At 35.0% G+C, this 17,618-nt stretch overlaps 1 protein-coding gene and 1 long non-coding RNA gene across 2 annotated transcripts; one reads left to right on the top strand and one right to left on the bottom strand.

Annotated features, from left to right (window-relative positions):
* The first annotated feature begins 2,682 nt into the window (after positions 1-2,682).
* LOC147505398 (glutaredoxin-C9-like) lies at positions 2,683-3,123 on the top strand. The gene has a single exon (XM_086605531.1). It carries the CDS (start codon positions 2,683-2,685, stop codon positions 3,121-3,123), a length of 441 nt encoding a protein of 146 aa, XP_086461657.1.
* Positions 3,124-6,238: 3,115 nt separating this feature from the next.
* Positions 6,239-15,905, bottom strand: LOC147505397 (uncharacterized). Its single transcript, XR_015220594.1, has 2 exons — positions 14,783-15,905; positions 6,239-6,863 (listed from the first exon to the last, which is right to left on the bottom strand). It is a non-coding gene; the product is annotated as an uncharacterized LOC147505397 (long non-coding RNA).
* Positions 15,906-17,618: the final 1,713 nt, after the last annotated feature.

Raw genomic sequence — 17,618 nt, 5'->3', positions numbered from 1 at the left:
TATCTTAAAAATGGGCATTTTTGTTCCTTTTTTAAGTTGACTGGGTTTTTGTAAGATTTTAAACACAGTAGTGGGGTTTTCTACGTAGAATATGGCCCTTGTTTATAGTTTATTTTTAGGGGCCTTGTGCAAGGGCTTAGACAGCATAGGCCCTAGAAGCTGGGCAGGAAACGAGCTGGGTTTGGGTCGGATATGACCAAATCCGAGTAGTTTTACCATATCCAAGCTCAAACTCGATATACCCAATCGGATAACACTAAAAAAAAAATTAAAAAAAAAAACCCAAAACTTATATCCGGACCTAAATCCGACCCAAATTAAAAAAAAAGGATATTAAAATCAACCTGAACGGATATTCAGGTTCGCGTCGATTCCAAAAATAGGTCCTACATGACATCATCATTGGAGAAAGCTCTTCTGTCTTTAGTTATAGCCATTAGATGGACTCACTGCTTGAGGGCCAAGAAATTGAGTAAAACTCGAGTAAAAAAAATCCGGTCCCAGGAACGATATGCCAACTGTTCTCTTTTGTCTGGAAAATAAAACCTATCAACCTCATTATCTACGATAGACTTGTGAAAACGTCAAACACGAGGCGAAGAATGTCATGAACAAGTTGTTGCAACTGTCATGTGTGCCTGTGAAGATATCGTGCATACATCACCACTTTGTCACTTCTAAAAAGATCCTCTATATACAACTTCCACGTGGCAAAAATGGATGTTTCGTCTGTGAAAAATTATCATGCCCCACGTCAAGGGGAACATTTCGTGAATGGATGACATCATTTGTTTTTTGCTGATGATAACGTATGCTCTCTGCATATCGGCATTCCGCACCGTCCTCGAGCGGCTTTTGTCCCTTTTGACTTTTGAGTGTAGTTGTACTCCAAATTTGTAATGTTTGATGCACTTTGATTAGATTAATAAGAATATAACACTCTAAACAAACTTATTAGGAATTAAAAACAAAATCAAGATTCTCTACATTAATGATGTCTTGTTAGAACTAAGATTTTCGGTTCTAGGAATATGAAGAAAAATTCCTTGTTTAAATTGAAATTGGACTACAAAAAGGAAAACTTATTGATTTTGAATTTTATTGAGGGCTCATTATTTTTTGATAAATTAACACAATTCCCCAACCTCCAACCTTTTTCCTATTTACCTATTTACTTGACTATCGGCACAATTAGGTAACATCAGCATTGACGTACTTTACTTTACCTACTTCACAAATACTAATACTTAACTGATGGGATTACCAACTTGATCAAAGATCATCATCTTAATGCCATGAGAAGGTGATAAGTGATGACTCAATCACGTCGCTCTGCAGTGCGGTCTCATCTTTGCTACAACGCCACAAATTATTGGGAAATCCTTCTCACATTCTCACAACCTCACCTATTCACAAACATCAATTTCTATTCAATTTAATACGTGCAACTTCTTGGATGTCGTTTTCACTCCCACGTGGTTCGATTTAGTACTTCACTAGCATTTTCCGTATATAAATTATGAGTATACAGTCATTTTCCCAGAAATGGCAAAAAATAAGAGCAAAACAGAAACAATTTATTTTTAGATAATTATCTATAGATTTTCTTACAAACATAAAATAAGCAAATGTATGGATGACGAAGCGTGTCGGCTATTTATCCCAAAAATCCTTGGTGGGTCACCTCTTCACATGAGTGGTCAATGTCTTTAACTCTGTATCTGATTCAATGATCAAACCACATAATTGCAGAGATATGGGCCACAATCCAAAAAAGGTCCAATTAATGGAACAGGCGAACAGCTTGAGTGTGGCCATGGGCCCATCAACTTAAATAGTGAACTATATCAAACGGATCTTAGGTATTCTTTTCTTTTTTTCCTTTTTTTTTTTTGGATATGCGTATGGATTATAGAATCTTGTACTATCAAGTTGTATTTTTATCAAGTTTTGAAAGGTCTAATTTTCTTTAGCAGCCAACAGAACTTTTGATTTTGAGAAATTTAACATGTGCAGGCACTTCACTCAATTTTCTCAACCAGACCCATGATTATGGATAGACAAGTAGTGTTTACTTTTCTTATTAAACGGTTGACGTCGACGCTATAACAATTGTTATGGTAATTAATTTGTTCATAATCTTAGAACCTCTACTCAAATGTAATTATCAAAGATTTCAATGACATCACATTAGCTTAAACTATGATGTCATTGATATCAACCACTTTGATTACTTATAAACTAATAAGATCTACTTACTTTCATCTTTCATGTGATATTGCAAGTTAGATCTGTCTAAAATTAGGCTTATTGACATATATACATGAAAACTATAGTAAGTAGCTTTATCTGATTCATATTAAAAAGAAACACAAGGTCCACATCAGTGCTACGTAGGATTATGGTACCCGTCAAAGAAGAGATGACATCATTCCACCTCATCCACAGCAAATGTGACGCGTCAAAATGCGTAACTACCGTTGACGTCCACCGCATTTGGCCCCAACCTCAGTATTTCATATAAAATCATCTTCATCCGTTAGGCCAACACACTCCACTTTCACAAGTTTCTCAATATTGATTTTATTCTGACTAGATTTCTATATATCTTCTATTTGTGCATCAGTTAATCAATCTAGTTATTTGTTTGTACGTTAATCGTTAATCGTTTATCGATCGATCATGCAACAAGCACTTCCATATAGGATGTGGCTATCGACTCCGGTTGATAGTCCAATTAGTCCATCAGGGTCGACTTTTGAAAAGGTTGACAATTCTACGAAAGATGTATCATCAATTAAGAGAAGTGTTAAGAATATGGTATTGGAGAATGCTGTGATACTGTTTGGTAAACGCGGGTGTTGTATGTGTCATGCCATGAAAAGATTGTTACTAATGCTAGGTGTGAATCCTGCAGTGTATGAAGTCGATGAAGAAGACGAGGATGCTGTGATTAGGGAACTGTTGACAATTAATCGTGATGCAACAAAGGAAGGTAGACCACAATTCCCATCAGTTTTCATTGGTGGGAGGTTGTTTGGAGGGTTGGACAGGCTCATGGCAGCTCATATATCAGGGGAATTGGTACCTATGTTGAAAAAAGCAGGGGCTCTGTGGCTTTGAGCTGATGCAGTTTATTTTCTTATTACTGCTGTTCTTTGAACAATTTTTAGGGAGAGGAATGCTTTGGCTTCTTTCTATCATATCTTATTTTCATATTAGAGAGTTGGAGAAATTTGACTACAAGGTTTTGTAGATTATCTAATTGTTGCGTAGATCAGATCAATGTGTTCTTTGATGTATTTGGTTATTTATGTAATCAGAAAAAAGTTCGGAATGCTCTATATGCCTGAAACTCTTTTCCTTCGTTCTTTATATGGCCTTGTTTAAACTTGGAACAACAACGAATAGAAATGAATGATAAGGTGGACATACAGAAACAAACTCGGCTAGTTACCAAAAAAAAACAAACTCTGCTAAATGTCCCAGCAAAAAAATACACATCTGAAGTTTCCAAGTTCCAGAAAGTTATGTATGCAATTTTAAAAGCTTTGATGAGTTGATGTGGTGTGATGGGCAGTTGACATCACTTCTCTGTGCATAACTCCAATATTGTGTCATGAGTTCATGACTTGGGCTTCAGCAAATCGGCTAATACATATTTGTTTGTACCTAGCTACCCCGTGCATATGCCTCCAGCGCAGCCCTCCATCCCAAAAGAAAAATAAAAGAAGAAGCTAATATAAATATACTGATTTATAATTTATTTTCCACTTAACACGTACTGAATACTACTGATTTTTGCTGAAAACATATTGAAATACCATGTATTGCTGATAGGCAATCCAATATGCCGCTGGATTTTGTTCTAATGAACCGTTGTTCATTTAACGACAATTCAGTCCCCCCCACACCCCGTCTTAGTGCACATTTTTCAAGAGATCGTTTTATTTGATTTCTTATATTTCATGACAAAAATAAAGGAGATCAATTAGTTTATATTCGACTACTTTCCTCTTCAAAATTTCTTAGAAAAAGAGTTAGATGGTTCCTAATTTTCAATAGAATCTATCCATAACTTGTTTGAAAAGATATTCAATGGCATTCAGACAGTGTAAAATTTAGATTTTCTTGGTTTGAAAAGACCAGAAGAATTAAGGAGCGCCATGTGGGGTTCACACGCCTAAACCCTACCTCATATTTGACTATCTACCGGCATGTTCTACCTAACCAAAAATAATTTGTACGTTTTGAATCCCTGCATACAGTAGAAAAAATAAAAAACAGTTGAAAAAGGACCACTAGTTTTGTACATTCAACAATAAACTGATAATCTATCTACATTGGGGGACGATGCAACTAGAAAATACAGTAGCTGTTGTGTGACAGACTGACAGTTGTCACCAATCTCACCGTTCTATACTTAGTCTCCGGGGCATAAATCTTAACTAGCTACACGGCGCCGTTACATTTCTTATCCGGCGTTTATGGAAAAAAAAAAACAAACAAATAAACAAAAAAAAAAAAAAAAGTTGATAGCTAGTTCTAATGAGTTTGCATTTAGAATGATAAAATTTGTCATTCAGAAATGACTTGCGACGCAACTTGTTGCACATTTGTCTTAATTAATTGTAAAACTCGTTATCACTATTAATAAAAAAATTCACTTCAAAAAAAAAAAAAAAAAAAAAAAAATCTTAACTTAATATAAGGGCATAGTAGTAATTTAGACAAAAAATAGGGACTGCTATATAGTTTATCATAAAGTATAGGGATTGTTCAGTAATTAATATAAATAATATGGATTGTTCTGTAATTTAGGTAAAGAGTAGGGGCTATTACATAAATTAAAATAGTTAGATGGTAGTTTCGTAATTCGTTGATAAGATAGGGGTAATGTGCTAAATCAAGGGAGAGTCGTCTAAATTTTACCGATCAAATACCAATTGTACCCTCCCATCACACGTGTTATTACATACCTCCTTTTTAACAAATATTGTAATAATCAAAACTGAATAGGAGTATAACGGAGAAATGAACTGTTTATCAAACCAAACTCTTTAAAGTAGTTAGATGTAAGTATAGAATGAAGAGAGTGATCACAACCGTAACACTTGGCTCAGCGATTGCACAACCCTCACTATTGCTTGAGGTTGCTGGTTGTGGGTTTGAAACTCGATCATTAGTGATCTCTAAGATGGAGTCTTCATAAATACATTGCTCAAATGATGTTGTGCAATGTGGAGCCTGAGTGAATAGTCATGTTTTATTGTTGTACTCCTAAATATATTGATCAACATAAATTAAGATAGCAATATGTAAATGTCTATTTTTATCCCAGATGATTAACATGACTGATATTAACAAATTTACGTTAAACTAACTATCTATGCGTAAACACAAATAATCAATTAATGAAATAAATGCTTAAATCAATATTCCTACTCTCAATTCATTATGCAATATAGAAAGAGTACGGATTCGTTCCACTCTTAACTCTCCAGACTTAAACGAATTCAACTAATCGAACACAAAGAAACAATGGTAAGAGTAATGTTATGTTGATAAGAGATTTCTATTCTACAATTATACTATGGATTCAAATAAATCTAAATTAACTAAACTAATAAAAATAGGGTTTTGATGAAAGAGAAAGTTATAGAGAAGAGTAATCAATCCACCTAATAACTAGTTTCATGCAAGAATCGAATTATTCATTGAAAATAGATTATATTTAGGTTTTCACGCAACGATTCAACCTAAAGCCTCAACCTTTATCATCCCTAGCAACAACCTACATCTCTATAGTAATTATTACTAGCATGTATGATTATTACAACCAAGTCTCTCGACTTAATTACAACAATCCCTAATTTAATTTATCATATGCTTATTTTGGAAGTCATACAATAAACTAAACTCATTGAAATACATACACAATGAAATAATTCTACTAAGCAATCTATTCATCATTAGGTTTCATAATCACTCCCTCTAATGGGGAGAATAGCCTAATATCACAAGAGCAATAAGAACAAGTCATGATTGAATAAGTGATTTTACTTATAAATCTAATTGAACAATAAGATAATATTCAAAATGAATTAAAACTAATGTAGAACTAAGATTATGAATAACTAATTATAAATTTAAGACAAACTAAATCTATGAATTCAATATTGAATTAGAAATTAAAACTTGAAATATAAACTAAGTATTTTATTCTAAAACTCAAATCTTGTTCTAACAACTAATTAGATTAATCTATAAAAACTAGTTTAATACAATAAAACTAAGTATTTTTCATCATTCACTAATTAAAAACTAACTAAAAACTAATTAACTAAGTAAAAACTAAGTTTAAAACTAATTTTCTGATCTAGAACTAGGTAACTTAAGAGCTAAGCTTTTGTCCCTTGATATAGAAGAGACAAGATCCACAATTTCGTGCATGGGCTTGGAGCCATATTTTGGGCTGGAAAATCGAGCTCAAAACCTCAATACTTCAGTCCACAAAGGGCTTTTCAGCTGGAAATGACTTCAACAGCCCTTTTCGTCCCCTTCTGCTCCTCTAGTTAGGTCAAGGCTTGGACCATTAGAAAGCTCTTTCCGATCTGATTGTTTTGACGTAAGATAGGCCTAATTCCGAGGTCTGAGTCCAAAGATACGGCCTTCAAAAGTTCAACTGACTTTTGTGCGCTATTTCTGCCCGCGTTGACTTTGACTTTTCAGCTTTGATCGGGCTTTAAAAAGGATTTTTCTCCTTGAATCTTGACCTTTAATCATAGAACTTCTTAGCAACCAACCTTTACTTTTTTATCTCGCAAAAGGGACGCATTTCTACACGTATTCGACTCCAATGCCTGAAATACATAAAAACATGATAACAGTGCTAACTCTTACTTATTAATCACATAATTAGTCTAAAAGTAATATTGTTAAAGGGTTAAAATCAAGGCCCAAAATATCACCGATATATCTCAATAAATTGGTACACCGATATCGATATTTTCAACATATATCCACCGAATATTGAATCCTTTTTTTCCGATATATATCGGAATTTCTTATATGAAACTTTATATCGCCGATATAATCGATATTTCCGATATAATCGATATATATCGGTTGACTTTTTTACCATTTTAAAATATAAATTCGATATTTCCAATATATTTCCGATATATATCCGATATTTTCGACATTATATTTCCGATATTTTAAATAGTTTGGACTGGTTACCAAAAAAATGGATATATCTGAAATATCCGATATATCCGATATATATCGGTTTCTGAGTACACCGATATATTCATCGATATCGATATTTTGGGCTTTGGTTAAAACTACAGTTTTGGGCTCTTATCAATGACATTACACAAGAGTTTATGACTTAGCTCTAATTTAGGTGAAAAAAAGGGATGGTTTTGGTTGATGGAAATAGCCGCTCTTCATGAGTAAGAAGGTGTCTATGTATCCAACACTATGTAAGTAAGACTAGAATCAAATCAACGTAGTTCTAGAGTTGGCTTTTATAGGTGTTAAGAACAAACATATGGTAGGACATGTGTAGTGGTATGGACAAGTGTGCTGCTAGGATGAGCGACACATCCTCACTAGTTGCACGTGCGTGGTGACTCCAAGTATTAGACTGTTTGAGTTGGCATAGGGGGAGGGTAGGATTAAGGGTGTAATGATGGCAAGAGTGTAATGATGGTGCTGATTTGAGTATTATGGCGGGCAAAAGCTCGATGCTAATGATAGCAATGATAAGAGTGGCAGGTGATGATGTCACGAAACGAAGTTGAGTATAACACCCAACTTTTTTCTATTTTCCTAGTACAATAAATAATAATAAGAAGAATAATAATAATAATAGATAAAATAAAATAAAAAAAGGATAAAGATTAGTGGAGATAGGAAAGGTAAAGAGATAAACCTTCATCCCTATTTTTGTTGGTTTTGAAAAAAAAAAAAAAAAAAAAAGTATACACAGGAGTTTGCACGGAGATTTTTAACATAAAGAAAGGGAAAAATTATGGGGATTGCTTTATGGCGATTGTTACGGAGCGTTATTTGTTCTCAAGTTTTATTCCTTCATGCTACTCATAAACACAACATAGGTGAGTAGATTAATTATTATTTCACCAAACTTTTATTGAAGGTTTTCTCTCGAAACAAACAGTTTACTGATTCGATAAAATTGATTTCATATAACTGTGCAATTCTTATACAAAATTGATTACATATAACATATAACTGTGTCAGTTAAATTTTATTCATTTTGTGTCGTTCTAAATTATTTTGTATGCTCTGTCAAAATTGTTCTCTTTAAATTTAAAGTAATGGGTATTGAATACTTTTATATTACCTGTTGAGATGGAGTATATGGGTTGTTTTATATTGCCGATTTAGATTGGGTATAGGGGTTGTTGTATGCTGCCGAATGATTGAGTGAATAAATGGGTTGCGGTATTTGAATCAAGTGTTTTAGTGGTTTAAACTTGCTGGTTGTTGTTGTCGGGTGATGGGTATATGTTTGGTTGTTGTTTGGGTACTGTTGAAGTTGCCCATATTGTCGTTAATGTGGTCGAGGTCGTTTTTTTTTAAAGTGATGGAATTGGGTTTTGAATATGGCAAAAGGTTGGGTTTTTGAGTGGGATCAAAACTGAATGGTTTTGGTGTGGTGGTGAGTGAGAGGGGTGGTGGTTGTTTCGGTGGTGGTGTAGGCTGTTGGGGAAGAAGATGGAGGTAGAAGACGACTTGAAGTGGGCTGGGTTTTAGTTTCTTTCAGCTAGGCTTGGGCCGAATTTGAATGGTGGGCTTGAGTTGTTTTATAAACTTTTGGGCTTAAGTAGTTTATGGTTTTGGGCCTTGAGTTGTTGGGTTGGTTTCTATTATTTTTGTGGGCTGGGTCCTTTTTATTTTAAGTGGACCGGATGCTATTAATTTAGATGGGCTTTGTGTTAGAGTTTGTTTTTGGGCTGAATCTGTGCCTGGTTTGGAATCGAGTTTTCACCTAGTTAGGGTCAGATTCAAACTCTCGCCAAAATATGAAAAAGTGAGTTTTCTAAGTTTTCTTTCCAAATTCCGAGGTCTGTGGTGGTAGATATGATGTCTGGAAGTTTGGTTGACATAAAATAGTGCGTCAGAAATCAGCTTCTGCCCATTGTGTTCAAGTCTAGTTTTAATTTAGTTAGAGTTTGAACTAGATTTTTATGAAAACATGAAAAAGTAAGATTTGGAAGTCTACTTTCTATTCCAATTGGTCTCATCACATTACGAGGCCTATGGAATTAATTATGGTGTCTGGAAGTTTGATTGGAAGAAAATAGTGCGTCAGAAATCAATTTCTGCGCATTGTGTTCGAGCTTAGTTTTTGAACATTTAGAATGAGATTTTTTTTTTTTTATAAAACATAAGAAATTATGTTATGTGTGTTAGCTTTTCAATGCAAAAAGCCTCGATGCATTTGGACACCTGTGGAAAGCGTTGTGTCATTTAGAAGATAATCCGTCAAAAATCTAGTTTGCTAAAAATTAGGATTTTTACCAACTTTGAACTATTTTTTTACTCCGAGATAAAATGACATTGGGACTTCGAGTTCTACATGAAAAAGTAAGAATACCTATCCTAGTTTTCAAATAATCAAGTGGGGTATCATTTGGATGGTTATAGGAAACGTTATTGTTTTGGCAAGTTACCTAGATAACCTACCATGTTTTCTTTTTAGGGGAGCTCTAGCTAGTTAACTTTTCTTATTGTAATGAGATAAATGATTTTACTTAGACATATAAGTGTCTTGAATTTTGATTGCTTAATTTCACATTTGTATTATACTCCAAGTACAATTGTTTCATATACACTAAGTGTTTATATAAATTTATGTTATCTCACGTGACATGTTACATTAAAATTTGTGTTTAATATATATATATATATATATATATATATATATATATAGTGAGGAATGAAAGGGAAATGAAGTATGCAACCTTAAAACATGAATTCTTATTGTTCTTTGACTTTGACTATGTGGCTGATAAGAAGTACGAAGGCTTGATTCCAATCTTAAAAGATTTGGATACGTAGGCAGCTTTAATTTGAGCAAAAGTGCAGCCACTATATTATATATTAGTTACTGTGATAACTATATGTGTACAAGGTTAGTACTTAATTGTGTACATGATTGTGGTTGTTTAAAATGTATTCACGAGACATTTAACTAATGTGTTATTTCTGATTGAACCTTTTGATATCTATAATTTATATAATTGATAATGAAGGGAGTTGATTAATTATTGTGTTTGGAATCTTTAGTAATGATTCTATTATTTGAGACGATGTTTGTTTTGTAATGAAAATATTATAATTAATAAATGAGAACTCTTGAGTGTAAAAATCCGGTGTAAAAGTGTCCGGTGAAAATTTAATGTGTCGCCTACATCTTTAGATCTCTCCATGCCTTTTTGATGAAAAGAAATGACATGAAATATTTATGACTAATTAGAGAGGAACTAAGGTATTCGCCTTGCGGGTGGGATGTATTCCTTGAGTGTATAGGAATGTAGGTCTGAATTCCTTGAATGTGGCGGGAATGACCTAAGGTATTTATTAAATGTGTCATGAATTACTTGTTAGTGTTATGATGAGTATTTCTTGAATGTGGCGGAAATGACCCAAGGTATTCATTGAATATGCCATGAATGACATGATATTTTGTTATGCCCAAAAGAGGCTTTGTGTATATGTATGGAAATCCCTGAGATGGCTGTGACTCACAAGTTACAAGTTTACAAGATGAAAATATGTTTCCTGGAGGCGATATCCCCACTTGGGACATATGTCTTGTAGTGGTACTCGGTGTGAGTGAGGCACACGGATATGTGTGATTTGGCAAATGTTTGTAGTGCAAATCATGGAATAGGAACTAAAGGTTGGGTTGTGTCTTTTAATAAATGAGTCAACGAGATAATTAATAAGTAAAATAAAATATTGATTTTACGTGTGATGGAGTTATTGCATATGATGTATATGATTTCTTATGAGAAATATTTATGTGGTTTGTATGAGTTGATACTCATGAGGGATGACTTTTTCCTCGTTCTCATAAGTAGACGATTGATATTAAAGTAAAACATTGATTTTACGTGTAAGTGAGTTATTGCATATGACTATTTATGTATTATGATGTACATAATTTCTTATGAGAAATATATACGTGGTTTGTGTTAGTTGATATTCACAAGGGATGAATGTACTCTCTGGTTGTGATATTTTCCTCGTTATCATAAGTAGACGAGTGGTTTTTAAGAAAAATATTGGCTTTAAGTATGAGCGAGTTGTTGGATATGATTGGTGATATATTATGATATGATGCATATAATTTCTTGCGAAGGAATGTGAATATGGTTAGTGCGATATGAATGCTAGTTAATATTGGTGATATATTATGATATAATGGATATGGTGGTGTGATATGAATGTTAATTAATATTGGTAATATATTATGATATAATGGATATGGTAGTGTGACATGAATGTTAATATTGGCGATATATTATGCCAGATTATATAAACTCATTATGGTTGCAGTGAAAGTGAAAGTGAAATAGATGTATAATATATATAAATGATTACGTTTGGAAAATCTAACTTTGTTTTGCAGGAGGGTATGACTTATTAACTTTTTATGCAGAGACGTTATCCTACCCTAAGACGACGTGCTGGCTTAAAGGTAAAGTGTATAAAACTCATATTTAAATAAGTTATTATATGTGTATGTAATAAGTTAAATGTAAGTGGAAATTATATTGTAAGTTATTTTGGAAAGTGAGCATGATGAATACTGTTATATGAGATTTCTTGGAAATATATATTGGTGGTTGAAATTTTATTTGGCAAGAAACTGCATGCCGTTTTGAGAGTACGGAAATAACTTGTCTTCCAAGTTGAAATGATTGAATAGTATATTTTTTTATTCGAAATATATGAACGTATTGCTATTTTATATTTAGTCTTACTCATACCAGCAAATTCAATTTGCTGACCCATGTTTGCTTTGTTTTGCAACGTGGGTGTGTTCTTGGAAACATAAATGGTGGAGTGCAGTGGATGAGGACACGTGATTTGGATTTGCTCTTGGAGTTTTCTGGTTTAAGTTTTCTGAAGTGGAAAGTTTTGATTCAGAACAGATGTAATAGAGTTGGTTAGTTTTTTTTTTTTCGTGAATGAAGAGTTATTATTTTGATCTAGCTTGATCTCAGATATTTAATATTGTGTTTCATAATGGGTTATTAGGGTTTCGTTTCATCCTGAGTTTTCAGATGATTGAATAGGGTGGCGATTGAGATATTTATATCTTGGATAATTCCCTATTTTAAATTTTCTGAAAATTTGGGGTGTGACATTGAGTGACAAGTCATCGATACTGATATGATGTCGAGTGAGTTGTTGATACTTTGATGAATGCGCGAGTCATTGAGCGTGGCGAGTTTTCATATGTTTGGTGTCGAGTTGGTGGAGTCGTTGTGTATGGACTCCACCAACTCGATACTGATCTTGCTTGCTTGATAGGATGTCCCTTACATAGTCCTCTCTCGTTAACACGTCGTTGAAAATGGCGTGTTGACGGGAAATCCGAAAAGGGCTAGAGATGTAGTAGATGAGCCGTCATAGGAGGAGAGATGTGTTCTAGTGATATGAAACAGGCAAGCGCTTAGTTAGACAAAATTGAGCTTGTTGTGCTGAATTGTTGAGGAGGTAGATAATGTAGCCCTCAATGTAATTGTATGTATACGAAGCCCTTGGCTAGTTTGAATTGATGAGAATATTCTGAAGTCGATATAGAGAAGTAGCCGACCAACATATGTAAATACGTTGTGGTCATTGTAAAAAGTTTGTTTGCTTCAGCAGATTGTGTAGTAGAGAGGATGCCTGAAGTTACTATTGAGGGTCGTATTGTAGTTGAGGCAGCAGAGACAGTGCGTTGGGCAATGATCCGAAACCAATAAACTGATAGAGGAGTTGCTCTTAGGCTTAGTATACAAGGAGACGCTTTTGCCAGCGAACAATTGGTCAAGGCGCGATAAGTAAGCGTTCAAGAATGAGATGACAATTCGAGGGAATGTCTAACCTGTATGTGTGATAGTTTTCGAGGAGTTTCAAACCCATATGACAATTTATCGTGGGGATGTCGAACCCATATAACAATTTACTCTGGGAATGTTGAACCCGTATGACAGTTTTAATGTGGGGATGTCGAACCCGAATGATAGTTTAGGGGAGTCTTAAACCCGTATAGTATGACAGTTTGATGTGGGAATGTCGAACCCATATGATAGTTTAGGGGAGTGTCAAACCTATATGATAGTTTGATGTGGGAATGTCAAACCCGTATGATAGTTTTAATGTGGGGATGTCGAATATGTATGATAGTTTCGAGGAGTATCATACCCATATGACAATTTATTGTGGGAATGTTGAACCAGTATACTAGTTTAGGGGATTATCAAACCCATATGGCAGTTTACTGTGGGAATGTCGAATTTGTATGATAGTTTTAATGTGGGGATGCCAAACCCATATGATAGTCTAGGGGAGTATCAAACCCGTATGATAGTTTAATGCGGGAGTGTCGAACTTGTATGACAGTTTATTGTGGGAATGTCGAACTCGTATGATAGTTTAAGGGAGTATCAAACCAGTGTGATTATTTACTGTGGGAATGTTGAACCCATACGATAGTTTAATTAGGGGAGTATCAAACACGTATGACAGTTTACTATGGGAATGTCGAACCCGTATGACAATTTACTGTGGGAATGTCGAACCCGTATGATAGTTTAGGAAAGTATCAAATCCGAATGACAGTTTACTATGGGAATGCCGAACCCATATGATAGTTTAAGGGAGTATCAAACCCGTATGACAATTTACTGTGGGAATGTCAAACCTGTATAACAATTTACTGTGGGAATGTCGAACCTGTATGACAATTTAAGGGAGTGTCGTCAAACCCGTATGACAGTTTACTATGGGAATATTGAACCCGTATGACAATTTACTATGTGAATGTTGAACCCATATGATACTATGATAGTTTAGGGGACTATTAAACCCGTATGACAGTTTACTGTGGGAATATTGAACCCGTATAACAGTTTACTGTGGAAATGTCGAACCTGTATGACAGTTTTATAGGAGTGTCAAACTCGTATGATAGTTTACTGTGGGAATGTCGAACCTGTATGACAGTTTTATAGGAGTGTCAAACTCGTATGACAGTTTACTGTGGGAATGTCGAACCCGTATGATAGTTTACTGTGGGAATGTCGAACCTGTATGATAGTTTAGGGGAGTGTCAAACTCTTATGATAGTTTACTGTGGGAATGTCGAATCTGTATGACAGCTTAGAGGAGTGTCAAACCCGTATGACAATTTACCGTGGGAATGTTAGACCCGTATGACAGTTTAATGTGGGAATGTCGAATCCGTATGACAGTTTAGGGGAGTATCAAACCCTTATGACAATTTACTGTGAGAATATTGAACCCGTATGACAATTTACTGTGGGAATGTCGAACCCGCATGACAGCTTATGGTAATGTCAAACCCGTATGACAGTTTAGGAGTGTCGAACCCGTTGTTTGTGAACCCAATAAGTGTAGGGCGTTTTACTCGTTTGTATTGAGTGGGCGAAATGGAAGCGCTTGTGGCTTGTATAAATTGCGCTAAGGGCTTACGAATTGTCTTAATGAATAGAAGTTGGAGAGGGTTTACCTTGATAAAGTACGAGCTGGCGAGGGCTTACGAACTGCCTTGATATGAACTGAAAGGGCTTACGAACTGCCTTGGATAAATATGTAGTGATCTGAAGAGAAATCGAGAAGGCTTACAAACTGCCTCTATAAATAGATAGGACTTACGAATGGCCTATGAGTCATAGTAGTGAAGACATGCGAATCGCTTCGATTTCTTGCCTTTGTGTGATATAAAGTTGGAGGTCTTACGAACCGCCTTGATACGAACTGGAAAGGCTTACGAATTATCTCGATACGAACTGAGAGTGTTTACAGATTGCTTTGATACGAACTGAGGGGGATTACGAACTGCCTCGTAGTGGAGTGTCTTTTAGCCCTCAGTTTGTATGTAGTTTGACTTATCGGCAATGGGTCGTGCTAGAAGTGGACTTAAAATGAAATATGTCCCATTAGAAGATTGCAAATGTCTTTGACTGTTCCATTTGATGTTTATTTTTGTAAACTGATGAGGGCTTGGCAGAGCGTTAATAGTTTAGGTCGCTCAAAATGACCTAACAGTGAACGAGCTGACTGGTGCAGGACGTGCTATCGAGTTGAGCTTTGGAGCTAGGATGACAGTGGATTAGTAGCAAAATTATTTTAGCCAAGAAGATACGATAGAAAGACTTATCTGTGGACAAGGTATTGGCATCAATTGTTATGGCAACGGAAATGACGAGTTGAAGTCGACTAAAGCGCAAACAGAAGTCGGTGGAGGCTTGCTGAAGTTGATATATAGAACGGATGACTAGTTGATGTCGACCAATTTCCAAGTAGAAGTCGGTGGAGACAGGTTGAAGTCGATAAATAGAAATCGGAGGTCGTCAAGCAAGACCAATACACAAATAATAGTTGGATAATAGAGGACCTGAATCTCAGTGCTCACTACTATGTGCGGTTCGCTAGTATTGTGGTGCTGGTATCTTGTCATCAGTCCGTAAGATGTTTATCTCATGTAAGACGATCCTGCAGATCATTCATATGATGTTATATGTGTGATTATTATTATTATTATTATTTAAATGATGTTGGGGTTGGGCAGATGTGTGATTATACTGGCTAGCGAATGAAAATGGAAATTGAATGCTAAAGTAGGACGTGCTGGAAAGAACTTAATATATAGTGTGCTAAAAAAAATGGAAATTGATCGCTTGAAATATATAAAGACTAAAACTGTAAAGGAAATGACTTAGGTATTACATAAGACATTATAACATTATACACACAGAAAGAATGTGGTATTACATAAGATGTTATAGCATTATACACACAGAAAGAATAGTCAAACCTAAAAGGGGTCAGCAAACACCACAAGCAAAATGAGGCTCCTCATCTTCTCTTAGTGCTGACAAATATCTAGGTAACTAGAATGGTTGAGGTAGCCTACGGGATTGATCATAACTGACCGAAAGTTAAATAAATGATTATAATGTTGATCAATATAAATCTGTAAGGCGTTGTTAGCATAAGAATTGTAGTTGTATTGCTATTTGCAGTAGAATTAAGAGAAAGAGGCTTTTTTTGCTCTAATAAAATCCGGTAGTTGCGCCAATGTTTAAATTGTCGTGAATCTTTCGAGATTGAATGAAATCGCTGAACACCATTTGCTGTTTTGTGGCGGCCCTGGTAGCATGGTTCATTGTATATGTGTATGGGTGTGGGTGTGACATTGTAGCCCTCATGATCAGTTTGCAAAGTAATGGACCTGTTTTAAAGCTTGGCAACAATACTACATAAACAAATTTGATTCGAATAAAATGACAAATAATACATCCATAAGCGTAAGCAACTTGTTGTAGCACGCGGTAATGGTTAAGGTAGTAGCACAACAACCATATAAGAGTAACGATGCTAAGATGTCGATAGGTTGTATGACGTTATGTCGAAAACTAACATGAATCTGTTCACAAAAGATTGTGCCAATGCAGGTAGTATAATAGGACAAATATATCAGCTTAATAGCAAGTCCAGATGACCTTAAAGAGAACTTGGTGACTCAAGTATGGATATTTGTATCTCTGAACTCGAGCTAAGTTGATAGTGCATAAGGATAGTGTGTGCGTTAAAAGATTTTCAGTGAGCTAAGTTGGTAATGCAGAGTATCAAGACCAATGTGGGAGTAGGATATAATTCTCACATATTTGCCCACACGCCAAGATGGACATAAACAACGCATAGAGCTATTGCAGCTCGATACATTTGCTAGGTCCACTACACCAGATTTAAAAAAAAAAGACAAACCTACCGACGTTTTTGTTTTGTCTTTTTGTGAGCACGCCCACCACGTGTCGTTGAACTCACCCTAAGCGTCGGATCAAGAAAAAGGGTCTAAAAAAAAAACCTGTTTCGTTCTCTCACCAAAAAGGGTCTCATCATCGATCCTCAAAATCACTCTCAAAATCACTGCTCTCAAAATCTCTCAAAATCACTGCTCTCAAAATCTCTGCTCTCAAAATCACTCTCAAAATCTTCATAATATTTGATCGATCCTCTCAAATCACTCTCTTCAGCAAATCTACAATCTCTTTATCAAATCTACAATCTCTTCAGGTAATTTCAATTATTTCTTTATCAAATCTACAATCTCTTTATCAAATCTAAGCGATTTCGTTTAGATTTTAACGTTTTTTAATCCGTCTATGATTAATTCATATAATCTTTAAACATGTAATCAGATTCGAAATTAGTTAAACAGAGTAGTATTGTAATCAGGTTCGAAATTAGTGATTCATTGATTTGTCAGCTGGTTTTGCGTTTGGTAATGAAACCTAGAAATCTCTGAATCAACATTGTGATGATATTGCTGAGTATTATTT

This window comes from Coptis chinensis, chromosome 4 (assembly GCF_015680905.1).
Source record: "Coptis chinensis isolate HL-2020 chromosome 4, ASM1568090v1, whole genome shotgun sequence".
In the NCBI taxonomy this organism is placed as follows: domain Eukaryota; kingdom Viridiplantae; phylum Streptophyta; class Magnoliopsida; order Ranunculales; family Ranunculaceae; genus Coptis; species Coptis chinensis.
The sequence above is the reverse complement of the archived record's forward strand: the minus strand, read 5'-3'. Positions and strand labels throughout refer to the sequence as shown.

Bases quoted from the DNA above. Each gene is read 5' to 3' on its own strand.
- LOC147505398 (XM_086605531.1), top strand. From the start codon at position 2,683: ATGCAACAAGCACTTCCATATAGGATGTGGCTATCGACTCCGGTTGAT.